At 30.1% G+C, this 27920-nt stretch overlaps 4 protein-coding genes across 8 annotated transcripts; 2 read left to right on the forward strand and 2 right to left on the reverse strand.

Annotated features, from left to right (window-relative positions):
• Positions 1–3686: 3686 nt before the first annotated feature.
• On the forward strand, positions 3687–5611 carry LOC124838215 (B3 domain-containing transcription factor VRN1-like). Its single transcript, XM_047313750.2, has 6 exons — positions 3687–3793; positions 3930–4425; positions 4526–4662; positions 4745–5018; positions 5107–5189; positions 5271–5611. The coding sequence occupies exons 1-6, from the start codon at positions 3719–3721 to the stop codon at positions 5502–5504; spliced, it is 1299 nt and encodes a 432-aa protein (XP_047169706.2). The 5' UTR covers positions 3687–3718; the 3' UTR covers positions 5505–5611.
• A 405-nt stretch (positions 5612–6016) lies between these two features.
• On the forward strand, positions 6017–9250 carry HPR (hydroxypyruvate reductase). Its single transcript, XM_047313768.2, has 13 exons — positions 6017–6198; positions 6317–6400; positions 6505–6645; positions 7083–7204; positions 7377–7458; positions 7689–7761; positions 7840–7931; positions 8015–8089; positions 8188–8295; positions 8388–8465; positions 8552–8596; positions 8693–8807; positions 8983–9250. The coding sequence occupies exons 1-13, from the start codon at positions 6076–6078 to the stop codon at positions 9003–9005; spliced, it is 1161 nt and encodes a 386-aa protein (XP_047169724.1). The 5' UTR covers positions 6017–6075; the 3' UTR covers positions 9006–9250.
• Positions 9251–10145: 895 nt separating this feature from the next.
• Positions 10146–12838, reverse strand: LOC124838221 (GCIP-interacting family protein). 3 transcript variants are annotated; one of them, XM_047313765.2, is made up of 6 exons: positions 12677–12838; positions 12312–12461; positions 11840–12054; positions 11517–11757; positions 10851–10987; positions 10146–10758 (listed from the first exon to the last, which is right to left on the reverse strand). In XM_047313765.2, the coding sequence occupies exons 2-6, from the start codon at positions 12433–12435 to the stop codon at positions 10531–10533; spliced, it is 945 nt and encodes a 314-aa protein (XP_047169721.1). In that variant the 5' UTR covers positions 12436–12461; positions 12677–12838; the 3' UTR covers positions 10146–10530. The 3 variants fall into 3 exon arrangements, with proteins under 3 accessions (XP_047169721.1, XP_047169723.1, XP_047169722.1); XM_047313767.2 differs by having other exon boundaries at positions 12312–12506; positions 12677–12825; XM_047313766.2 differs by having other exon boundaries at positions 12586–12810.
• A 1181-nt stretch (positions 12839–14019) lies between these two features.
• LOC124838219 (uncharacterized) lies at positions 14020–17975 on the reverse strand. 3 transcript variants are annotated; one of them, XM_047313757.2, is made up of 5 exons: positions 17770–17975; positions 17109–17294; positions 15812–15958; positions 15047–15258; positions 14020–14905 (listed from the first exon to the last, which is right to left on the reverse strand). In XM_047313757.2, exons 2-5 carry the CDS (start codon positions 17239–17241, stop codon positions 14150–14152), a joined length of 1248 nt encoding a protein of 415 aa, XP_047169713.1. In that variant the 5' UTR covers positions 17242–17294; positions 17770–17975; the 3' UTR covers positions 14020–14149. The 3 variants fall into 3 exon arrangements, with proteins under 3 accessions (XP_047169713.1, XP_047169711.1, XP_047169714.1); XM_047313755.2 differs by lacking the exon at positions 17770–17975 and adding an exon at positions 17606–17757; XM_047313758.2 differs by lacking the exon at positions 17770–17975 and adding an exon at positions 17463–17584.
• Between the last annotated feature and the right edge of the window lie 9945 nt (positions 17976–27920).

Here is a 27920-nt window from a genome sequence, read left to right on the forward strand (position 1 = left end):
ACCGAGACAGAAAAAGATAGGAAGATTTGGCTTTTTCAAAAGTAAAACTTACTGAAAGTCTCTCGGCGCTTCAACATGCAAGAGTGGAAGCTAGTTTTACCTCATCTCCTATCAATTATCCTCAAGTATGAGTCCAAGCAGTGAAGCGGAGAGGATGGAGAAGTCTCGAGTACCGTATGCATCGATGGTGGACAACCTTATAATTGCTATGATGCGTACAAGACCAGACATTGCACAAGCAGTGAGAGTGGTTAATATGTTCGTGGTAGGTTTAGGTGGAGAGCAGTAAAATATTGATCATGTGTTGCATTGCGTTTCAGATAATCAGAATTAGGTGTCAAAGGTTATTGACAGATTTATGTTAATTCGATTCTACTGAAGTTTATCAGAAGAACAAGCAACACGAAGTCAAAGATGGTGCGAAGATTTGATTAGTTTCATCAAAATCTTCACATGGAAGATTGTGAGGAATGAAGTCCCACGTTGGTGGGAACTTGTAAAGAGGTATGACTTGGTGGTTATAAAAGAAACCCTTTGCCACCTTTTCACCTTTTCCATTTTCTTCTTTTTTATATTCTTAATTTAAAAAAGTTCTTTAGTGAAAGAGAGATGCTGTAAATTTCTTCCACTAATATAAAATTTCCATTTTTATCTATTATCAGTACTTTTTCTTTTCTATTTTAACTGTGTGGTTGTCCTGAACGACTCATAACCTAACCGTTACTGCGAAAATAATGGTATTCTTAATAATTCAGAAGCTACCTTGGAAGTTGGGGAGATATCATGGACTGTGAAGACAGATTATCGCTGGAGATTCACCAAAGGTTGGTCTGATTTTATTAGAGGATGTAAATTGATGGATGGAGATCTTTGTCGCTTTGTGTTGATTGATAAGAAGAATATTCTGTTTAAAGTTACCATTGAAACCTGCATTCACTTGTGTTTGTCAGTGATGTTTGTTTCTCTCTTATTACTTTTGAAACCTATCTAATTAGGTTGATGTATGCCTTTTTGTGGAATCTGGGTTCAGCATTACGATTATTTTTAAACATATATGTCTCTAGGTTAAGGATGTCTCTTGTGGAATTCGATTTTATGTTTTAAATTTGAAACCTATTTATTGAAGTTATTATTGTTAGATTATTAATACAGTAGAATTTCAATGTATCTTATAATATTTTAATAATATAAAATATTATATAAAGATATGGAAGAAACATATAAAATATACATCTAATTATTCACAATAATAATTATATCATCTTAATATATATATATATATATATATATATATATATATATATATATATATATATATATATATATATATATTAAGAGTCAGCATGACCAATTATTCGACAATATCACTAAGTTCAATCAACAACAAATATCTACTTTACTCAAGACATGATAAGCTGGTATTTTAAAAAAAAATCATAAACAATTTAATATTACATATTAATATTACAGTTGAATATTTATAACATTTTATCAATCATATAAATATATTAGCGATTCACTTTATATTTTGTATAGTCATAAATGTATGAGTTATTATCTTATTACTATGAGGTTAATCTTTCACACATCTTTCATACATAAGACCCAAAGTCTAGAGTAGAGACTTTTTGTCATTTTTCTCAGAGTCTAATTTATCTACATATGAATTGAATGGTTGATAGTATATTAGAATACCTACTTTCAGAATCCCCACATATGAAAACATACACTAAGAACATCACCACAAATTCTTACTTTGATTGGTTTTCAACCATTCACATGTCATATTATAAACCAAAAATTGTTTTCACATTCAAATAATGGCTTAATATCCTATTTTGTCTCAGTTTCGCGCTCGAAAATGTCAAATTAGTCTATCCTTTAAAAGGTGTGTCAATTACGTCCTCACTTAATAATAAAATTTGTATCAATGAAATCTCTTCCGTTAAATCCATACAAACGGCGTTAATTATTCCGTTCAAATGGCGTTAATTATTTTTTTTTCTCTTTTGTTTTTTTTACTTTTTCTCTCTCTTCTACCAATTATAGTAGTTTCTTTTTTCCTCAAATTTCCAAACCCCTATATTGCGTTTTATTTTCAAATCATCTTAACAAAAGTATTAACTAGTTTTATATATTTTTAAGTTGGAATTTGGGAGTTTGTTTCTATTTTCATTCCTAAGAATTGAACTCCGAGAATTTTGAGTATAAGGATTTTGCTTAAACCCGATTAAATCACAGTCGTGTTCTTTCTGAATTTAATATATAGATTCATATGCTTATATTTTTAATAAACGACACTTTAAAAAAGTGGTATTAATTTTCTTTATTTTATTTAAAAATATCACATCGACTAATATTTAAATAAGATTTAAAATATAAAAAAAGTAAACAATTCATGTAAGTAAAATAAAATAAAATATAATTTTATGAATAAAGTGAGAAAATGAGTGTCACACTATTAAAAATGTAAAAAGTGGTGATCATTTACTAAAAATATTAGGGAGATTAATATGTATTAAAAAATTAAGGGAATGTGAGCGAATATACGTTTATTTGAAAATACGTGAATATCTATTTTAGTATTAAAGAGAGAATATTATGGAGATTAATATGTATTAAAAAATTAAGGGAATGTGAGTAAATATACCTTTATTTGAAAAATAAAATAAGTGAATATCTATTTTAGTATTAAAGAAAATATTAGGGAGATTAACATGTATTAGAAAATCAAGGGAATGTGAGTGAATATATGTTTATTTGAAAAATATTGAAAAATATTAAAGAGAATGTGTGCATCATTTATAAATCTATTTAATGAATAGTGTGTGTAAACAAACAGTATAATCGGTAGAGAAGAAGAATAATAAAAGAGAAAGAAAAATAGTTAATGTCGTCTCTACGGATTTAACGGAGATTTCATTGATTAAAATTTTATTGAATGAGGATAACGTATTTTTTAAAAAATAAACTAATTTAACATTTTTAAATAAACTAAGAAGAAAATATTAAGTTTTTAAATAATTACAAACACTAAACACATGTATACGAAATTTTAGTTAAAATTAAGATATTTTCGTTAAAGGAGAGCACCATCGGTCAACAACCAGATATCCTCACTCAGCGAAAGCACTCTCAGTTACCATATCTATCCGCGAGCTAAAATACTATCACTTAGTCATTATATATGTTGGCTCAACGGTGCTTGATAACACATTCTCCCAATGACCAAATCTACTCGCATAAACGAGTATAATCTTATCCAATAACCATCAAGTCAATGAATCCTCTAACTTTGATTTCCTATAATGAGTATGCTCGTCCACTAAATCTGCATAGTTTTGAAAATCAGAATCCTACAAATTTTCGCCATTCCAATCTTGCAATATAAATTTCTCAATCAATGCAACAAACTGGTTCATAACTTATAAATAAATAAATATATATATATATATATATATATATATATATATATAATATTAACGTTTTTACTTTATAATTGTTTATTGTTTATATCAGCATTTACACAAAAGTAGTTTGATCCAGATATAATCAACGGTCAATTAAGAATATAGTCTTTTCCCTTTCCAAGGAATCATCGTTAAGGAATTTGCAAAGTGAACAATTATATGCATTTATTGTTCTATAAATCATAATTTAAAAGACATCCTGATCTTTCTAACATATGAAAGGTCCAAACCGAGTTCTTCGTCGAACAATGTCGTCTGGTGATGGTAATGCCGTTCACTTCTTCAAGAAAATTCATGAAGACACACTTCGAAACGGGGATCTGGTAACTATTTTTTCATTCTTTTTAAAATCTTCCATTTATCAAATACCTTTTTTAGTCAAGATTTTGAAGGGGTGACCCTCATTTTCCATTTAGTATTATGGTAATGATATTGACTCTGTTGAACATTTCATGACAGAGAATACCTCGGAGTTTTGTGAGTAAATACTGGCAAGATATATCAAATCCACTGCATCTTCTTCTTCCCAAAGGTGCTGAATGGGAAGTAAAGTGGAGAAAAGTTGGTGCTGACATTTGGTTATTTGATAAATGGAAGAAATTTGCAGAATTTTATTCTTTGGACGAAAATGATCTCTTGATGTTCAAATATGTGGGTATGTCTCGGTTTGAGTTGGTCATACTTCATCAAGCTGGCTTGGAAATTATGTACCCTTTAAAGGAAGCAACTTTAGATAATGCAGAGAATGGTAATGGTAATTCTTCACTACACTTCAAGAAGACAAAATCTTCTTTACCACGTTGTCGTTTTAGCAAGAAGGTGAAAACCAACTGTAGAAACCCACCTAATATCTCTGAAGATGTTACAAATAGAAGTGGTCCATCTCATAGCATCAAGGAGGAGTTAGATGAACAAAATGCAAATGGATTTCATAGTACAAAATTCCAGAAAAGAGGTGAAATGTTGGATCTTTGTTTTTTTTTTCTGTTCTTTTTCAAAATCTTGAAGATTCTGTAACCCTTTGTTCTTCTCTTTTCACTCTAATGTTTCAACAGGTACTAAAAGAAAACCTTCTGCCTGTAATTTTTCAACTAGAAGTGGCACTGCTATGGAGAGAGCCGAATCTTTCCGCTCTAAGAATCCCTTCTTCATTCGTAAAATGCAACCATCATATATTCAAAGACATATGATGGTACCCTTCTCCCAAACAATCAAATCATATATTTAGTAATTAATTTGTAATTCTGATGTTATTTATTTTTAATTTAACACAGACGGTGCCGACTAGTTTCATAACAGAAGATGAAGAAGATGAGCATGACGGTGTTACTCTTTGGACATCTGAAAGCAGACCTTGGCATGTTGAATTTTATCGGAATAATAGCAGTAACCAAATAAATTTTACTACTGGATGGAAGAATTTTGTAAAGGATAATAACTTGCGACTAGGGGATGTATGTGTTTTTGAGAAAATCAAGAAATCGGGAATTTCATTCAAAGTTAAAATTTTTAGACACAGAGAAGAATCAAGTTCTCCTAGGTTTTCAGGTTATTGGTATTTCTTAAACAGTGCTTGCTAGTTACAACTGTAACAGGCTATATTTCTTTACCTTTTGATTTGTTTTTATTGTTTTAGATCATTCAATTCCTGAATGCAAAGAAAGGGAGTTAGAGAATCACTTCAGTGTCTGCATCAAACCTAAGGATTTCAATTCTGTGGTAGGATTAATTAGATGGGAGTTTTAGAAAAGAAAACATGTTTTCTATCATGTGACTGATTAGATTCACTGTGTTATGCAGAATCTTCCAAGGGATTTCTTAAAAAATCATGGTATTCGTCATTCAAATGCAGTGATCCTGGAAGTTGGGAAGAAATCATGGAATGTGAAGCTAGACTCTTACTGTAGATCCACCAGTGGTTGGCGTGAATTTATTAGAGAGTGCCAATTGAAGTCTGGAGATATTTGTCTATTCGAGTTGATTGATAAGAAGAAGATGGTGTTTGAAGTTACCATTGTAGTATGCATCGAGTGATGTTTTTCTCTCTCTATTTTACTTTTGAAAGCTATCTAGTTTAATGTATGTTTTTTTAAGGAATTTTACATTAATGAAATTTTATTTAAGAGGTGTATTTTTTATTATTTGTCGTATGTTTTTCCCTAATTTTTTATTTGCAATTTTCGTCTGATTTACAGGTAAAATAAGATTCTTTCTCACTATTGGGTAATAAAATAGAATTAGAAAATTAATAAAAATGGAAAGGATAGAGAACAAGAATTTTGGCAACTATTATATGAGCCACAGACATAAGGTTATATTTGTCTTTAAGGAAATAGTAAGGACATTATCCTAACGAGAGGCCCAAAGACACTCCAACCACAGCCTCATCCTATTTTGTTTTGTTTTCACGTTATCTCAAAAGTGTTCGAGGACTTTCACGTCGAAGTCTTCTCCATGCACCTATTCTATTGGTCACAGATAAATTACTAAGCTGCACTGTTGCACACTGTATCATCAGTCTCCAACATTATAAGCAAACACCAACTGAAATTATTACAACCTCAACTTCCACTATCCATAGCCACTTCACACTTTTGCTGCCTTCATGGCCAAGCCAGTGTCCATTGAGGTATGGAATCCAAATGGCAAATACAGGGTCATCAGCACAAAATCAATGCCTGGAACACGTTGGATTAATCTTCTCATTCAGAATGATTGTCGCCTTGAAGTAATCAAACTTCCCAAGTTTCTTTTTATACTATGTTTCTTGCTTTTGTTCAGACACCTTCTAAGCATATCTATGGTTAAAATTTTGATTCGTTGTTTGTCTTGCACGTGCTATGCAGATATGTACTGAGAAAAAAACGATACTGTCAGTTGAAGACATCATTGCTTTGATTGGTAGTAAGTGCGATGGAGTTATAGGACAGGTAATAGTGATCAATATATTGGAGCATGACACTGCAAATTGATTTAGTATTTGTTTGTTTTATTGGTTTTGGCTTGGTGGGTATTTGATGGAGTTTCTTTGCAGTTGACCGAAGACTGGGGAGAAGAGTTGTTCTCTGCTTTGAGCAGAGCTGGAGGCAAAGCTTTCAGTAACATGGCTGTTGGTTATAACAATGTGAATGTTGATGCTGCAAACAAGTATGGTGTTGCTGTTGGAAACACTCCTGTGAGCTATATCTTTTCTTCCTTCCTTTTGATATTACTGCTACATTATGTATTGAATGTGTATTTTAATTATTTTTGAATTGAGGATTTTTATGTTGCTTTTATTGGAATATGAAGGGTGCAGCCAGGATTACTAAAATGCTAGTTCATGTGTTATGCTGAAGTTATTTTAGGCATAGTTTGGATGAACTTTTTATAGGACTTGTAGAAAAAGAAAATAAGAATGTAGAATTAATTAAGCTTTTCTCGTAACGAAAATAACTTGTGCACTTAAATTTATGGATTTTCTTTCGTTTAATTTTTTCAAAAGATCATATGCACAACTTGATTTTCTCATTCTATTTCATTTTCATGGAAGTCTTACTGAATTTTTTTAGCAAAAGATGAAGTGCTAACCTGAAGGTTGCGTTTGTTGTAACATTATCATTTTATTTGTAGGGTGTGCTCACTGAGACAACAGCAGAGTTGGCAGCTTCGCTGTCTTTGGCAGCTGCTAGAAGGATAGTTGAGGCAGATGAATTCATGAGGGCAGGACTATATGATGGATGGCTTCCTCATTTGTATGAATATTATTTTTTACACATTACTTTTCTGTTTCATTCTGTGAACAGTAATGTTAAATACCATGAAATTTATATTCATCGTTCTTTGTCAGTTTTCATGCACTGAATTGCAAGTAACACACTCTTGAGAAAGCTGGAATAAACTGCTCTTGCCTTGTTTCTGTGACAGATTTGTTGGAAACTTGCTCAAGGGACAAACTGTTGGTGTAATTGGAGCTGGTCGTATTGGATCTGCTTATGCAAGAATGATGGTAAATTTTCAATATATTGTAATCCCACATTGATTGTCTCTCCCATATCAGGTTCATTTGATTTAGCTGTATGCTAAACTTGTTACTCATAAATATAACCACTGACATATTGATTTCTTTACTTGAATCTTCTTTCATGTCTAAATTGTTTAGAGGTGATCTGCAAGAAAGTTCATTATATAGCGTTTTTGCTTTGGTGATGACAATAAAGTTCCTTTCCTCTGCATCAGGTTGAAGGGTTCAAGATGAACCTAATCTACTTTGATCTCTACCAGTCCACACGACTAGAAAAGTTTGTCACAGGCATGTTTCTACCAAGTTCTATTTGTAAACCAAATTACTGGGAATTGTGAACCAATAGTTATTTTTTATCTATTGCAGCTTATGGTGCATTCTTGAAAGCAAGTGGTGAAACCCCAGTGACATGGAAAAGGGCATCAACCATGGATGAGGTCCTCCAGGAGGCGGATATAGTAAGAATTTCATTTAGCAGTAACTTGTTACATTTGATTATTCCAACTCATATGTTGTATCATGGGTGCTCGTGCTTCTACAGATTAGTCTCCATCCTGTGTTGGATAAAACCACTTATCATCTAGTCAACAAGGAAAGACTTGCTAAGATGAAGAAGGTAATTAATTATTTAAGCAGCATATTTTTGCTCTCAATTATTTACAGAAATAAAGTTATGCAAATTGCATTTTGCTAATGATGATGCCCTTGTTGCAGGAAGCAATTCTTATAAATTGCAGTAGAGGGCCTGTTATTGATGAAGCTGCACTGGTGGAGCATTTAAAAGAGAATCCACTGTTTCGAGTAGGACTTGATGTGTTTGAGGTAACTGACCCTTTTTTGATCTCTGAATAATTGGATTCTATATTACAACAAAACCATCTTTTAAGTCCTTTTGAAATTGAAACTTTTATCAGGACGAGCCCTACATGAAACCTGGTCTTGCAGAGTTGAAGAATGCCATTGTGGTACCCCACATTGCATCTGCCTCCAAGGTAATGCTAACACTTACGTTATGCTGAAAATTAGTCTTTTATGGTTGACTCACTTTCAATTATTTGATGTCTATGTTTTCTTGCAGTGGACCCGTGAGGGAATGGCTACACTAGCAGCTCTAAACGTTCTGGTACATGTTTCTCCACGTAGGACTTATTTCTATGGTAAATGAAAATTCCATGTATCTTGTAAAACTGATTGTATTCTTTAATTATAAAATGTGCAGGGTAAGATTAAAGGGTATCCAGTATGGTTTGATGCCAATAGGGTGGAACCATTCCTCAATGAGAATGCCCAGCCACCAGCTGCATGCCCAAGCATTGTCAATGCAAAAGCTCTGGGTAATGAAATCTTGTTCATTTTATTAGTTCAATTTAAAACTAGTTTTATGCAAACTTATTGTTAGATTTTAAAAAAGATAAAAAATAAATTTTGTTCATAAATATTGATTGAAAAGTTTATTCAAATAGGAGGTTTGTCCTTCTAATATGACTTCCATGTTGTTTTTATTTGCAGGTTTGCCAAGTTCAAAGCTATAAACACACATGGTTCAATTCTACAAGGTCCTACAATTGCAAAAATGACCAATTTTTGTGTGTTGAGATTGGGCTCTGTCGTTAGTCTTTACTTTTCGTGTATGATGACATTGTGAATACAAAGACTGTCACCTTAATAACAGCATCATGGGTTTGTAGCATTTAAAACATTAATTAAACATAAAATGAACTTATACCTGAGGATTCAGCTTATTTTCTTCAGAAGAAAAGAGAAGAGAGTTCTGGCATGTTTGAATATGTTTTTATCTTAAAACCAACCGAATGTTTACTTTCTTGGAGTTTCGACATAACTCGCATGTAGTCTATTGGGCTATCCCTTTAATTTGAAAAAATAGGATATTTTCCAAACATTTTACCAAATTGAAATAGTTAATGCTTAGCTCTAGTCAAATTAAAGTTTTCTTTCGTTGGTGTCAGTGTATCCGGTGAAATGTTTCGGAAGAGTTATTCGAGTTAATTGACCAAATTATTTCTGTGCTAGATTCAATGTTCATTATTGTGGTGATTTCCTTTTTGAAAATTGCAATGAAAAGTGCCTCTGAAGCAAACGTCTAGTTCATTATTGTGGTGATTTATGTCGCTTAATTTGCCTCTGAAACAAACATGAAAAGTGGTAAGAATTTCTTTTAAAAGAACAAACGTTTATAGCATACATAATTGGGTAAGCGACTAATTGACAGAAAAAATAAGTCTCGAGAGACTAATTTTTTGCATAATTGGATAAGCTGATTACAAAATTATAATCACTTCATATCAAAAACACCAAAATCCTAAAAGTTATGACATTATGTTTTCCTGTAAACTCAACATTCGTTTAACTAGAAATGATTCAGTTTTAGAATGATGTGTCATCATAGTTCAGTCTGGGAGTTTCACCGAAATGGGTTTTGGTGGCTATAGTACTTTAGGTGCAAAGAACTGAGTTTATATTTAGCTTCGACCGTGAGGCTACAAGCTAAAGAAAGATAAATAAGTAACACGAATTTAATGAAAAAAATATCCAATTCCGTCTTATCAATCCCACGTTGGAGGGTAGATAAATAGGTGTTTTTATTAGAAAGTAGATCCAGATTTCTTTTAACTCAATAAAATTCCATTATAAACTAAGTAATCCATTCAGCATAACTTAATAAAATTTCATTGTATGATTTCCAATCCATCTCATTCAAATCTATCCTTCAATCCAAACATCAAAATGCATACACGATCCCAAAGGAAAGGATGGAGGAAGATACCTATCCCCAAACAGACACTCAGGCTTGAATATACGTGAGGAGGTATAAACTCTCCTTAGAAACAGCATATTTATGTAATGATGGGAAGGGTGTCACTGCGAGGAACCCAGGTCCCAAGTAAGCATGCACTACTTTTGAAGTTCAAAATGACTCCAGATGTGCATTGCACAGTATTAGACTATAATATTACGTGATCGAAAGGCACTCTAAAGAGTGCAATCCACCATTGAGACTTTTCAGTATCAGAACATTTTATATTTCAGCACATAACCTTAATCAGGTAATGCAGTTCCTCGCTCAAGATTATTTTTAATCTCCAGCGTGTATTTACCAAAGGCTCGCTCGATCTTCTTGTTGAAATGCTCATTACGGTCATTGATTGAGTCGATATCCTTCTCTTCGTGAAACCGTCTTCTCCTGCTAAATGACTTGCGCTTCTCTTCCCTATCCTTGAGCTCCTGTACCATCCTGTCAACCTTCTCCTCTGAGATTTTTGGAGCCTAAAATGAAAGGAAAGACCGCTAGTCATACAAAAATGAATGGTAATGGAATGCAAACATTGAAAAAATATATCAATGTTTTGGTAGTATACCTTTCCGTACTGGAGACTCGAAGCATCTCGGTAGAACTCCGGATCAGCCTCTTTCATTCTATTATATTCTTCTACATCGACTTCAACATTCTTTGTCCGCTTTTTGTACGCATTGTATAATGACTTCTGATTGAATACTGATAAAATAGAATATTATTATATTCAATCACCACTCTACAATATGAAAGTTCCCTGGGATAATTTTTCATTCAATTACACATAGAGATAATAAGGCATCTATTACTCATAAGATAGAACTCTCCTTAGATCTCAAATAACGAGAATGTAAATATCCGAAATTATATGTAGGAGTATTGTATGGTTAAAAAAATATCTAGACAAATATTTGCTCTGAGCTTTTCTGTCTAAAAAGTACTTTTTGAACTTTTTAACAAGAGAATAAGAATCGAGCCTTTCCTCACTGGGATTTTAGAAATAGCTCATTTCTAAAAAATTGTAAATCTAAACATGCAAAAATCTTTACTCAATCTAGGATAATTTTTTAAGGAAAAGACATCATACTCTTAAGTTAACCAAAAAATAAGCTCTAAAATCTGAATATTTTTGGAACTGCATTGGAGCTTACACACTAATAGAACAGTACAACAATCTGCATTTATACACAAGCCAGCCACAAAAATAACATACTGAATGTACAGAACATACCATCCCATCCGAATGGAGCAGGATCCTTCTCCCATTTCTTGTATTTTACTTCTGCTGCTTCCTGTGTGTCAAGCATATATGCGTTTGTCATATCCAGTCCATTTGCATCAAGAAGTTTTCCAATCTTTTTCTTCCTATCCTCAAGCCATTTCTGTTTTGAAACACCCCTAGACTCGGTTGGAGCTTCCATCCTCTTTTTTTCAGCAGCTATTTCAATTTGATTACGTTTTTTTGCTTCTTGCTTCAAGGAAAACAGAACAACAATCTAAGGTTTTCTTGAAATAAATAAATTCCTATAAACAAGGGACTTTTCACCACTTTACCATTTTCGCTCTCAATTCCATCCACTTTTTCTGTCTCCCCGAAAGTTTTGTGTAGTCAATCTCTATTTGCTCAGCTTCCTGTTCAGCAGGCTGGTCAGGATCACTGTCAGTGTTTTCTTCGAAATTGGGTCTGTCATCATGTATTTCCTCATCCGCGTGTGACTCATCTGGGATGTCTTGCTTAGAGTCACTTCCACCACTAGCTTGCCCAAGTTCTGATAGACATCGAAAACGGTATGTAAATAGGGATAGTTAAACTTAGCACTAGCATCTTATAACAAAAAAATACAAAAACTTTTTTAGCTACCAAAGAAAAAAATCAAGATGATTAAACAAAAGTTCTATAATCTTAGTTATCAACTTACTTAGCACAGTGACCATTTACGGAATAACAACGGTCCAAGAAGGAATTTAGACGTGAACATAATCAAATAAATAGATAACAGTACAGTTAGTAGAGAGAAACACCAACCAGATTGTCGTTGTTGCGACCTTATTTTGGCTTCAGCTATTACTCTAAAACAGTAATCACTGCATTCATGAAAAGGGTTACTGGCATTCCGGCAATCGGGATGCACTGCTCGTTCCCCGAACATGTCGCGCAGAGAATTTATCCCCTGATCTGTGGCGTTACCGCATAGCAAGCAAACACGTTTTCGTCAAAACCCTAATTAAAACTCTTATTTCAAAAACTGAAAGCAACAAGTAGCGAAAACAGAAATTGGAATTGAAAGAACATATATTACAGGAGAAATCCAAATAGAGGAATCTGTTGTTGCTTAATGTTGGGTTCGCACTTCGCAATGAACATTAAACGAAAGAGAAGAGAATACGAACCTTAACGACAGAAGAAAAAGAGTTTGGAATGGGATTCGGATTTGAAGATTATTGGTGGCAATTCAATCCCGCACCCAAGTGATTGGTATGTTATCTATTTTTCTTTTTCTTCAGACCAATTTGGGATTAGGGTTTGTGTTATTCTTTAATGCAGTGCTGTAGGGGATTTTCCTATTATTCATTATTTTATTTGGATTCCTAGCTAGTATTCTTGATTTGACTCCCTAAAAACCACCTCTCTCTTTTTAATTTATATTTTAATAACAAATAAAAATATTATATGTCAAAAACTATTGATTTTATTATTATCTTTACTTAAAATCCGTTTTTATTTTTATAATTTTATAAATATACAGTTTTAGTTCTTATAACATTTTAATATTTAATTTTTCAAAATTTTCATATCTAAATAACTTTAGTTCAATATGATATATCTGTTAAAAATTAAAACGATGCTACCAATTTTTTTTTACCATAATTAACAATGTTTATAACCATTTTAACTAAGCATTGTTATCAACATTTTTTGAAAATAATATATTAGTGATGATTTTTATATTTACAATCATAATAATAGATTAATTTTGAAAACTAAAAAATAATAATAATACTCATACATATTGACACATGTATATAGAAAAAATTATTTTACACTTATTTTTAATTTTTGTGTGTGTACCAAATTAATGAAAATACTTATCAAAATCTCAATGGACAAAACAAAATGTTGCAATACTCATAAATAGAACCAGATATTAAAGATAGAGAGATTTTAAAATAAAAGAAAGCTTACTCTAAATCAATTATTGTTAAGTAGAAAATAATTTACATTTGATAATATTCTAACTGCAATCATTTAAAGTTTAAGTTTTATAGACTTCTTTATGAGAACATGATAACCTGACATAATATTTAAGATAAAAAAAATATATAAAAAAATCATTAAATGTGTTATTGAAGTAAATTTAATTTCTTATGCATTCAACATATTCCAAAAATAAATTTAATAGACGTTTACAAATTCCTAAAATACTTCTCAGTCGGCATATCTAGTCCAAATAAACACGTATAGCTTTCCAATTTCAAAAGACTTTGAAGCATTCAACCCACAAGAAAAAGAAGAAAAGCAAAACCCCTTTCCTCATTCTCACCAACCAAACATAAAAGCATATACAGTGCGAAACACCGACCACATTTTATCGTGTGAATAATAGAAAAAAGAAAGGTATACATTTTACAAGGAAATAACATAAAGTCTTGAATTTGTTGTTGGGTATTTAAATATAAGTAAAAATAAATGAAAGTACAGTTTAAAAATGTGCATGTGTGGGTGCAATACGTAATGATATAAAACCTTGCCTAGCTTAAAAATATACGAGCGTGATGCGTTTATTGAGTTTCATATTCTACAATTTAAGCAATATCATAACTCTGAGGGGGAAATTTGAAAGAGAAATTGGCTTAGCGGTTTCATTACACTAGTCCATCTAGAAAAGATTTGCTATCTAAACGATCAACCTTGGACCTCAGTAACATGATGTTCTTGTCCAAATCAGAAGACCTGAGCTGAAGCTCGCTTAATCGCTTTCTGATCTCTTCAATCCTTGTTTTGATATCCGTTACCTCTTGTTCTTTCTGGGACAAACTTTCAAGGTTTGATTCTAGCTCTTTGTTCAGTGTTTCCACTTCACGGTCAGAGTTAGCCTTTGCCATTTCTGCTACTTGCTGCTCATCGATCAGTTCCATGCTCTCAGCAATTTCATCAACTATGCTCCGCAACCAGGCCACACGAAGCTGTGCAGATTCTACATCCTTAATAATGGCCAACAATTCCTTGATTTTAGACTTTGTCAACTCCATAATTGGTGTAGATTGTAGCTCTTGGACCACAAAGCACACACACTCCACATAATATGACCGCATCACAACTGATTCTAAGTGGCAGCTTGCTCCTATATCACCATACTTTTCAAAGATGGATCTCAGGATGGGAGCAAAGCTTTCTTTCACATGGTATTTTCCGACAGGGACACGTGCCTCGGAAACCACCGACTCGGTCTCCTCGTCACTGTCTTCGTTGTCATGGAGAGCACCAGAGAAGCAAAATTTCATGGACCCACCATCTGGTTTAGTGAGACCTCCCATCTCATAAACAGAGGTGATTGGAACGACTTTTTGTGAAGCATTTTTGTCCCCATTCTGCTTTGGTTGGACCTTGTTGTTGGTGGGCTTTCAAAGAAACAAGGACAAGAGACAGGTCAACTATATGCTTATTTGGTTTGCTTGTATTAGGCCATAATATAAACAGAAATTTTTGACTGAAGAAAATGCGAGGTTTGACCAAAAAGGAGAAAAGAGAAGCCAATATACCATGACATCAAGGACATGTATTTCTCCAGAAACCGGTATTAGCTCGTTTCTTTTTGAATCCCCCTTTGTATGTTCAGAATAACTCGATAATGGCGATGAAGCATCGGAGAGATAAATAGCACCAATTTTTGAGGGCGGAATGCTGTCAAGAACGGGGAGTTCTGGCTTAGAACCAACCTTCTTTTTCCTGTCAAAGTTCAATGACATGGTACCTGCAATTTAAAACAATACTCAGAATAGCAATAAGAAACATATTGACAGTGGAAGATCTGAGGTATTCCAAGTAACATAGTTGACTGGTCAAACAAATTTAGCAGGCTGCTAGCGGTTTTCTTAACCACCATTCAAAGTTGAATCATAGATAAATAATATCATGGTGGCCTGAAGCGTGTGGTCCATTCGTATTATAATATATGACCAATGTCTATATATTTCTGAACTGGACAAACCAATTACATATATGGTGAAGGTTTATACAATAATGGACTGTGTAATGTTTAAATTGTAAAAAGCAATGACGCTCAGTACAGTAGTGCAATCATTAATGACACCAGTCTTTTCATATGGGGTGTGTGCATGTCACAGATCTTTTCTGAAAGAAGATCAAATCAGATAAATGGAGAAATCTTGCTTTACAATTCTCTGAGCGCAGAAATTCAACACAAGACAGAATTCACAAGTAATTAAGTAGATTAATATGAGAAAATTTTCACCGAATTTATATCACAGAAATCCTTAAATGGCAGATAAGAAATGGAGGGAAACCTGGATCAGCCCCAGTCATTCTTTTCTGGCAGTTGTCATCACAGACATGGTATGGGTTAGATGCTTTAGGGCAACCTGAGGAGGGCCTACGTTTTCCTTCATTCATCTTTTTGCCAAGTTCACCATCTGTAACACTTCTGCGATAATCTTTGGAAAAAAAAAAAAAGACAGATCTTACAAGTGTTCAGGCATTGGCAACCAGGCATTCCCAAATATATGTTCATTTAAATTTGAAGTATTATATAATCTAATTTTTCATGCACTAAGTATAATAAATTTGACATTGTAATTCAACTAGAAATCGCCCGACTTTTTACATAGTTAGTTCAAAAGTCAATATTTTTATCATACAATGTAATTTGCAACTGGGCATCATATAAAAAACTTTTACACTATCTATCGATGTACTTAAATTGAGTCTTTAAAGCTATTTTTTTTTCAGGCTCAGTATAAAGTTTCAAAGAAAGCTTATATATATATATATATATATATATATATATATATATATATAAACATGTCAAAACAGCCTCAGAAAAAAATGACAAATGTCCATAAAGTGCGAAAGAAAAACAGACATGCAGAACAGGAACATGTAGCAGAAAGCAGTTAGTAGGATTGAAAGCTGTCAATTTTCCAGGCATTGATTGCATTAACAGTTGGATGAAGATGGGACAATTCAAGTTTTGAACGGTTGTTCTAGGTTTGATTTGTTGAAATAAAACATGAGTATCAGTCGGTTTTGAGTAGTTCAATTATGAATGAACAGGAAACTAAACGCAGAGAACAAGGTTTGAAAAAGTGGTCAGTGATCGCAGTTATTGCCGCAAAGTTAACTCACTAGGACTACATCACCATCGCAATTGCAGCCACATCTCAGATCAGGCGCTAACGAGTGGTTGAGAATCCTTAGTCTATAGGCATAACGATACTATGATCAAGGATGTGTGTTCTACCAAATAATCAAGGATACTAAGCCAGAATCAAGATAAATCTCACTCTTTTTCTTCTCATTTTCTTCGCCAAAGAGGCGACATGAGGTGAAAAAACATGACGGAGACTACAAATTTAAAACCTTGGCAAGAATCAAGATCCTTCTTTTATAGGTGAGTAAAAGGGACATCATCCCAATCAAACAGTTCACTCTATAGGACAAAAGAAGTGATTTTTAGAAAAGAATGCCACAACTTGTGCAATTTATATCTAAGTGGTACTCATTCGAAAAAAAAATCAGATTGATGCCCGAAATAGACTGATAGCAGTTAATGAGAAAAGTAGAGGAAACAGGAAAAGAACTGACCAGAACTCTTTCTATTCTTAGTTGACTTGCCAGGCTTGGTTTCCTTGATCCTTTGCAAGCAAGCCTCGGTGCATTCATGGTAGGGATTAGGAGCATAAACACAGTTTTGTATAACTCTTCCGGTCTGAGCCATCTCTTTCTGAGTGTCCCCTGCCTCACCTTTCGTATCAACCGATCGTACTGTGACTGTTCCATCCAGTCAATAAAAACTCAATTAACCAAAACTAATGCAAACATGTCCCATTAAAATCCTAGTAAATAGGGCAAACCAAATTCGCAGCCAAACCTTTGCAAAACACAAACAATATATCTAAATCATAGGCGAACAAGAAAAGAAAACAGAACTAGACCCACTTATATGTTTTTAAAGGTTGTCTTTTTTTAATGCATGCACGCCCCTTTTAACTCAAACAGAAATCCCACAACATTTTTAGGTGAAGAAGTTGATCTATGGAAATTAAAGAGTGCGAGAGAAGGAACAGGACGAAAGCACGTACAGCAGAAGGAGACACCCATGAAAGAGAAAAGAAAAACAGAGAGAAGAAACAGCGAATAAGGAGAAAAAACGAAGGATAGATAAGAGATTTGAAAAGGAAGAAAAGTAGCAAAGAAAGACAGAGACAGCGTTGTTGGAAAGTTGAAGTGGTAGGTGGAACCTTACCCGAATTACAAATGTAGAAGTGTCTGGTTATCACTTTTTTGTGTATAATTTCGTCGAGAAAGCAAGGAACGAGAGAAGGGAAGCGTTGGTTTTTTGACTATGCAGGGGTGACATTAGAATTAGAGAACTTTTTGAAAGTCTTTGACCGTAGCAGCAAGAAATAATAAAAAAAGAAGCAGGAGAATAGATGAGGACGGAAGCATGCAAATGCTAAACCACTTTCGATTTGGATGGTGGCATGACAGAGAAGAAAACAACCTTTGAAAATTTGTCAAACATCTAGAAACTCACGTGTTTTGCCGCTTCGTACGTGTGAAAACGTTTACCTCTTTTTGAGTGTCGTGGACCAATTGCATCTCTTTGATCATGGATCTTCTTTTTCATTAATTATTATTAATTATTGTAAGTCTAGGCTGTTTTTAAATTATGATAATTTTTTCTCTTCCTTCTTGAAATGATAATTTTAAATTATGATTATTATTATTATTTCTTATTCTCTCATTTTTTTTCAACTTTTATAATACCAGTTAAATAAAAATAAAAAACAAGGAATTACTTTTTCAGTTACGTTACGTTGCTTTGATTGTTGTTTTCAAGGAACTGTGTGGGTCCCTGCAGAAGATAACTTCCTCAGGCCAGGTTTTGCTGCCATCATCAGCGACCACAGAACTTGAACATTTTAACTAATTATATTTTCAGAAATCGAATGTCAGACTATTAAATTAAAATAGTTATATATTATTTATACTTAAATATTCATTTATATTATGTAATACCTTTTTAACTTTTTAATCTATTCAACGATGGCGCATACACTTTTTGACATCAACAGAATTATCTTTTACAAATTTCACATTTTTAAAACTTAAACATATTCCCGTTTAGTAATTTCAAAATAAAAAGAAAACTATTTGACAATTTTAAAATAATTTTAATTTAGCATGTGATGTTTTTTAGAAAGCTCGAAAATTACATAAAAACATGACATTATTACAGAAGTAATCTCACACTGCTTTTTTTAATAATTTTTTGGGTGAAAATTATTTTTTTCCCTTTACCTTTTATAAAAAACTTAATTAGATTTCTAATTTTTATTTGATTCAGTTTATTTTTTAATTTTTAAAATGATTCAATTAAGTGTTTATTACATTAAATTCTTGTTAAAATTCATACATCAAATTACTTATTTAAAATTTTAATTATTTAAATTAATTTTATTTTTTAAGTTAAATGATTATATATATTTATATTTAACTGAAAGTTAATTATCTTCGACCTCACCTTCACCAGCTTTTGTTGCGTGTGATGCTACTACCACCAACCCCCGAACTCATTCACATGCTCCTTCCACCTCCTTCTTACACATTTCTTTTATTGTATAATATTTTTAATTTTTAATTCATTTCATTTCACTACTTTCAAATATATTTATATATATACATGTAATTATTGACATATTATTAAGCTATTTAGAGAAGTGTCTCTCATGTGAATATGATGCAAATAAATTATTAACCGAGTGATTTCACTGAAGCTGTGTTTTGGTTTTGAGAAAATAAGAGATGAAGAAAATGGAATTAGAAAAAAAAATTAATGTTATATGTAAAAAAATTTAAATTTATGTAATTTAGTTTATTTAATAAAACAAATAGACTCAAGTAAAAACGAGTACAAATAGAATAAAATTTTATCATTCCACCAATCACGCAAAATCATTTTTTTTACATCTCTCTTCTCTTTTTAACCAAACACATCTAACATCAAACAATTTTGTCACAAATTATCTTCTGTCGTACGTGTGTTTAGGTACATGAAATTATTTTATTCAACCACAACATTAAAAAAATAATATCTTTTGATTTGAATCTATAATTTACATGTTTTAGATTTATTAATAATGAAATAAAATTACCCACGCTAAATTATAATTAAAATAAAATAATTACATACTTTTAAAAAATTAAGAAAATATACAGCTAAAGAATGAGGTTGCTAACATCATCAAGTTACTCATTTTCCTTTCCCTCCCATTAATGCGGACCGAATTTGTGACTTTTGTTTAGCCTAAATTTTTAAGTTTTGCCACGTTTCTTCATTTTTTTTTAATTAAGAAATTGAGTTAAGGAAAATATCCTTCAATTTTTTTTTCATTATCATTATTATAATTATTTAATATTATTTCTATTGCATTTCATTATATGTTTTTGTTTTTTATAATCGTAAAAAAAAAAACTATTTTTTTTTAAGTTAAGTAGTTGATGGTTCAAATTGTTATGCGCATAAAGACAAATTGTTGTTAGGAAGAGACAAGTTAGATTTACGAGATTCTTTACATTTCTTAAAAAAATAGTTTTGACAATGGTATGTGTGTTATAAACATAGTTTGAATTAGAAGAGCTATTTGCTATGATGAATACCAAACGCAACTCCAATACAAAAAAAAAGGTAGCAAAATTGTACATTAACCACTCATTTGAGTGTTGGTGTTGATGCACAAGCGCTTTAGAAAAACCATTAACTTGTCCACTCAACATAGTTAAACCATCACTTTCTCATCTCTCTATTTTGTGTCCTTTGATATCAAAAGTCATTCAACATTAATATGCCACCTACCCATTACAATGGATAATCCTAATCATACTTCTAATTACTTATGATGAGTTGATTTTAAACAAATTTATAACAAAAGCATTAATTTGTATGACCAATTAGTTTCATCCTTTTCGACCTAATTAAGATATCATTACTTGTTTCTCATCTTCGTCAGCGTTGTTAAAACTAACACATTTTAGAACATGTTTTAAAATTGTATGAAGATAATGGTTTATTTAAATTCTTTGTTCTCATAAAAAGATCATTATCACTTTTATAGTAGGAGGTCATTCTAATTTTAAATTTGTCTAGTGATATCATTAAAGTTAATCATCATATATTTCAAATATTATGTGTTTTAAAATGTGTAACCTAGTCAAAATTTTATTTTTAAAAATATTAAAAACTAAAAGAAAAATAAATATTTAAATTGTATTTAATGTTAATTTTTGTTTTATGTAAAACTACTAGATAGGAAAAAACATTGAATTTTTAATTTCTTAATCAAATTATGATGTGACCCATATTATTAGAAGTGGACTTTAAGAAACAAGAAATATCGTCAAAATAAGCTCTAACCTAGCTTTGATAGCATGTTAGAAGTAAACTTTAAGCCTAACTCAACCCCACAAAATCGGCTTGTAGAGTGAGATTTGCACTCACTTATAAATTATGAATTGGTCTTGTTTATAGTCGATAAGGGACTTCCAACACATTAATGTATTTTTTATATATAAATATACTTTTAACCCAAACAAGTCAATTATTATAAATTTATTTATAGCGTCAATTTGTAAGGCAGAGACATTTTCTCTCGTTGTGAATCACAACGCGTTTTATCCTTGTTCATTGGCCTGCATATATACCTGATTCCAAATGTACGCATAAGAACAATTTTTTTTAAGTTAATTACTAGTTTGTTCTTCAAAGTTGTTTATTAGGGGTAAGATGTGTGTTATTGTCTGTATAATGAAATAATCAATCACTTCTTTTATACATATAACAGTCTCATACGTATATGTAACAAATAGATAGAAAGAAGTTCTTTTTCTCAACCTGATTATCTATAATATGCAAGAGTTCACCAAATTGATTAAAAGAATCAAAAAATCAAATTTGGAAAATTACGTGGATGGTTGTCATGATAGCTGTATATGATCATCAATGCAATTAAAGTAGAGTGGGAATTATGTACTATTTTTCTCTAATCTAATCTATAAGCTAGTAAATAAAGAGTGGTATTTAAAGATACATTTTCTTCTGTTTGTTTATCAAGATATTGAAAACACCTCATTTATATCAATATCGATTTATCGTATATTTTCTAATCCCTGCCAATGTTTAATAGGATATTATTCATTACGTTTAATTTTTCTATATTATAAAAAGCTTAATACTGATTAAAAAAGAAACAAGGCAAAGTTGTTTTTAATTATACATTGTGTTATTAAATATTATTGAAAACTATTCTTTATTTTTGTTAACCATTCAATAAACTTCGAAGCTCTCAATTTTATCCAAACTTATAAATACAGATATAAGTTAATAACCACTATCAAATCATTTATGTAAGTGATGCTCCAGACTTATCAACATTTAACATCAGGGGAAATATCAGAGTTTCTTTCTGCACTTTTTGATGGAATAACTGCAATATTATTAGTTTTGCTATTTTAAAAAGAAATATCTGCAATATTAAAACTTTATTTAAAACGATCTATTGTTAAAAAGGACTCAATATACAAATTTATTTAAATAATCAAAACTCAATTTTACTCACAATAACTTAACTTTATCGTATGACTGAACAATCAGTCATAGATCGATAACAGTCACAATTATTTATATCTACATGAACCACTTTCAAGATTAAGGGCTTGTTCTTTTGAGTGGATTTGAGGGAGTAGATTTGAGGGGATTTGAGAGGATTTGAAGATAATTTTTTTTGTCGTTTTTTTGAGCGAATTTGGAGGTAAATGAGAGTGAATTTGAAAATAATTTTTTTTAATTTGTCATGTCAATACAATTCTATACTAATTCTCACAAATTTTATTTTCAAATTCACTCTTATTTATCTCCAAATTTGCTCAAAAAAACGACAAAAAAAAATTATCTTCAAATCCTCTCAAATTCTCTCAGATCCATTCCCTCAAATCCACTCAAAAGAACAAAGTCTAAATGATTACGAAAAGAAGTCGTTAATCAATAATTAAAATAATTAACCTTAAGGTTAATCATAAGTAAAATACGATTATTCATAACTAGATCATTATTAATAAAAATTTCAATAAAAAAATTATAAATACAAATTTAAAATAAAAAAAAGTAGAAAATAATTTTATTTACTGTATTGTTAATATCTGAACTGAAAAATTAAAGTGATTTTCACATCAAAAATGTTTTATATTAGACGAGTGAGAACTTAAATTTAATAAGCTAAAGATTGTGTGACAAGATGAGTTTGAGACCGTGGAAAAGTTTGGTCATTGAGCGACAGCAACGTTTGAAGGACTTTTCCGACCTTATAGTGTCTTTCATGTCTTTGGAACCACAATTTACTTGTGTGGCCATAAGGAATTACTTACTTAGAGAAATAAAGTGAAGTCAAAAGAAAAAAAAAATGTTGAAATGTGTTGTTGAATTGGGACCATTTTCATTGACATTGAATACGTAAAATCAATAAAGTCGCACAAAAATCTTTCATACGTGGCCAAAATATATTTCATAATATTACGTCACTTTCCTTCTATGAAAACTTTTCTCTTCTTTTACAAATTACCATCACAATTTCTCATGACGTACAATGAAATTTCGTAACCCAGTTACGTGATTTCTTAAATCTACAAAAGTATCCAAATATATGAATATTCCCGTAAAAGAAATTAAGTGAAGGAATATACAATGTGAGAATGAATATTCAGCCTATTTGTCAAGATTGGAAAACAAATACGTTAGGACATTATACTTGTCATGTCGTAATTTATCAATTTTAATAATTAAATTTCGTATAAGTTTAGATTTTTTTAATTGAATCATATATTTATTTTATTGAATTCTCAAATTTTTTTATATTTTTAATTGATTTTTTACTATTTAATTTTTACTGTTTAAATTTTTATTTTATTAATTAAGTGATGTTATTATTTTATATGTGATTTTTTCACAACTAATATGATTATTATATGCTAAAGAAAATACATATACAACGTATATATGTTTATTATTATTTTATTATTATCATTATTTTAAAATTAAATATAAATATTTTTATAATTTTATTCTAAATAATTTTTATTTAATTTGAAAGTAATTTCATAATTAAAAATAGTTAAGTTTAGAAAAACAGTTAAATCGAAAATTTTCTTAAATTTTTTTGAAAGTAAATTGAAAAACAAGGAAAAAGAAAGAAAATATCCTTTATATAAATATAGATGTTATTTTATTTATTTAATTTTAAATATTAAAAAATATGAAATTTTTGGTTAATATAAAATTGTTAAATATGTACATATGAATTTTTTATTTTTTCCTTTGATAATGATATTCTCACCTTCAAACTTTAAATTTAATAGAGCCTTAATTTTTTTATCATGATTTGAAATTACATTGTAAACATTTTTATAAACTTATAAAAATGTAAGAATTCTTATTATCTACACTTGTTTCGAAAATTAAAAGTTATAAAAAATTATTATATGACTTTTAAATATTTATAAATTGTTCTTGTTTAGAAAAATATCAGAAAGGCTTTGTTGATATATTTTATATATATGGTCCCACCTATAATAATATATAATTCCACATTCAAGCACCAATTTCATGTTCAACCTGTGCATCAATCTAATGCTAGAGAAAATTAATGCATTTGAAATTCACTCCAATTCAGCATATACACTGAAAATCTTCCAAAAGTGGAAGTATGTCAGAATTTCTTCCTGTATTTTGTTTTTGTTTTGAGTGACATTTAATTAAATTGAGTATTATGTTAATAGTTTGAATCATTCACAAATATAATAAATAATTAAGTGTTAGGTTCATTATAATTTTATAAAATGATATAATTAATTGTGTCTAAAGATATATTTATTGTTTAAAAATTATAAACGATATTTTAATTGGTTGAGAATTAAATTAAAATATTAAAACTTAAGAAAAGTAAACTACAAATATTATGTTTTAGGGTTATAATCTGATTTGTAAGGATGTTAATTATTTTTTTCTTTTCATTTTACTAAAAAAAGCTTAATAGCTTATTTTGTTTTTCTCTCTCATATGCTCCTCTACTCTCGTATGCTCTTCTACTCCTGTGTAACTAGAGCTGTCAAAACGAGTCACCCGACTCGATCCGGTCCGGTCAATCACAGGTTGGTCACTTAGTGAGCCAACCTAACCCGACTCATTTATTAGCGATCAGAAAAATTTGAACCCAGCCCGATCTACCACGGGTTGGTGGGTAAACGGATTGGTTCACTGACTCACTTAATTACAATTTTTTTAAAATAAAAAAATACAAACTTTTTATAATTCAAATCTAAACAAATTTCACTCACAAATTTCACTCCCAATACGAGTGTTTAATTAATTTTAAAAATAAGGAACTTAAATAATTTTTTCAAACAAAAACAAAATAATAAATATTTTTTTTATAAAATTAAAATTAAATTTTAATAAAATAAAATTAGGTAGATGGGTTGATGGGCCAACCCGGCCCACCACGGGTTCAACCTGCATGAACCGGGTTGAAATTTGACCCGCATAAAAAAAATATAATTTTTTCAAATTCAACCCGACTCAAACCCGTGGTGGGCCGGGTTGACCTATGGTTGTAACCCATTTTGACATCTCTATGTGTAACACAACAAATTTTTCTCTTTTTTTTTTCTCAGTGCTATCTTTTTATACTTTTCCTCCTTTGCTTTCGTCTCACATTTTACCTCTTTCTTAAGAGTCCCAAAACCTTTTCATTGCACCACTACACTTCTCAGTTTTCTTTCTTCCTACTTTTCAAAACTTCTCATGTCTTATCTTTCAATTTTCTTTTTAATCAGTCTTTGTAAATATTTTTGTAATGCATTTTTTCTATTGAAGATAGTAAAAGTGATTGGAAATTTTATATTTATTAAGAAGAAAATTATTTGATAATATAAATAATCATAAATTTTATTTTATAAGTCATTTATATAATTTTGAGTCAAGTTTAAATATGTTTTAATATATTATTACATGAGTATTTATCATAATGAAATTAATAATATTAAAGTTTACTTTGGTTATTAACTAAATTTATTTTTACTTGTTATTATATTATTATTGGATCACCAATTATATTAAACATTTTTTTAAAATTAAATATTTGACAATTTTATGTTTATTTTGTAGGATTTTTTTTATATATAAATTGTTTGCAAATTTTTATAAACTTTTTATGTTATCGAATTGTTTTCAAATTTTTATAAAGTTTTTTTCTCAATTCTTGTATTTTTTTAGTCAAGCACCTTCACTCTCACTTTTCTTTCTGTAATTTTTCTCGAGTCTTCCAAATTCATCTCTATAATCCAAATACAAAGTTAATTTTATAAAATAATATAAAACTTCTTCGTATATCAACAATAATATTTACATATAGAAATGTATAATTAATTTAATTAAAAGCGAAACATAGTTTTCATAAATAATATAAATATGAAAAATATATTCTTAACTAAAAATGTAATCATACTACATAATCTATATCAATATTATAATAATAATTTGTTATCTTTTTTCTACCTTTTAGTTCCTTTTTTATATATACTAAAACAAATTGATGAAAGCTAAAAGATTTTTTTTAATTATATTATCCTAAATTCATTTTATTTTTTATTTAGTTATATTATCTCAAATTAAACTGACATAGTGTTGACCAATATAATATTATTTCATCAAGATAAATTGTTTTATTTTTAGTTATACTTTTTCATATTTTTTAAAATTTATAATAATAATAAATATTGTTATTTTTATTTAATGACAAGACGTAGTATGAAAGTAGGTTGAAAAGCGATAAAAATGTGTAAGAATATTCTTCTACATGATTTAGCACGAGTGTCTTGAGCTGCAACATTTTGCTACATTACAGAAGAGCAAAGGAGGGAGAAAAAAAAAGTTAACAGTTTGTGCGTATTTAATGAAAAAGACAACATTAACGCAAAATTTACGAAATAAAGACTAATTTGATACACTTTTAAAATAGAGAACCTGACGAAATACAGCAAAGCTGAAAATAAAATAAACTATTAAACTAAAAAATTAAGTGAGAAACTAAGATATTATACAAAGAATACTAGGTACTGTTTTCAGTGTTTAATCATTCAGGTATTAGTCTACTGTTTTCCGTGTTTAATTGTTCAAATCCGCTTTTATTTCTTATTATAAAAAAATTTGGAAATTATTCTATTTAAGAATTTATTGTTTATTAATTATTGTTGTAATTCATAATCTATGAACCAACACCAAACTAAATATTTTGAAATTCACGCTCATTTTTTGTTGTTTTCAGTTTTAATGCGTGTCAAAATAACCTTCACAATCTTCTTAAAGAACCTGATTTCTTGACACTATAAATTTTATACTCCCACTCTGTAATGCATTTTATTAACCATAAATTTTATACTCTCACTTTACTACCCGTTTTATTACTTTTCTTTTGTATTTAATCATTTAATTTATATTTAAATTAAGTAACTTAATTTAATACAATATTATTATTATTCATTATGATGTAAAAGGAAAATATAGTGTTTAAAAGATCTTTTTCCTTTCCTAAATGACACTCCCCTCAATATGTTATAATTGGAAGTTACACTTTTTCTTTTACATTATTCATTTCACAATCTTAAATAATAATAAAATATTAAATTAAATTATTCAATAAAAATATAAACTAAATTATTGAATATAAAATTAATATAGTCGGTTATAAGACGGAAGTATAAATTTAACTTATTATAAAAAAGAATAATCACTCATGGATAATAAAATAATATTGAGACTTTATGTTAAGAATATGTAACAAGGAAAGAAATATACTTTTATAATTATAAAAAAGGAAAAAATAAAACAAAACAGTATATGTAAATTAATTATATCATATGAATTTATCGTAGAAATAAAACGCCTATAAAACATAAGTTTAATTTAAGAAATTTTCACCATTTTAAAATTAAAATTCCAATATTTACGAGTGGAGTAGTTGAGGGTTTGAGAGAATATAGTATACGAAAGGAATGAAAAGCTTAAGCAAGTAGTTAGGGTTTTGTACGCCATCTTGGATCATGCAATATGTTCCTTCCATCATCACCAACTCATCTATATCTTTCAATTCACCTTTCTTTCCTCATTTCTCGTTTCTCTTCCTTAACTAAACACAACACAGAACAACTATTTCATTGCAAATCTCTCTCTCTCTCTCTCTCTCTCTCTCTCTCTCTATATATATATATATATATATATATATATATCATTCACCCTCTGCAGTTCACCTACCATAGTAACAGACACGCTCCAATTTATATATATAT

This window comes from Vigna umbellata, chromosome 8, assembly GCF_029865625.1.
Source record: "Vigna umbellata cultivar VRB3 chromosome 8, Vumbellata_1.0, whole genome shotgun sequence".
Lineage (NCBI taxonomy): Eukaryota > Viridiplantae > Streptophyta > Magnoliopsida > Fabales > Fabaceae > Vigna > Vigna umbellata.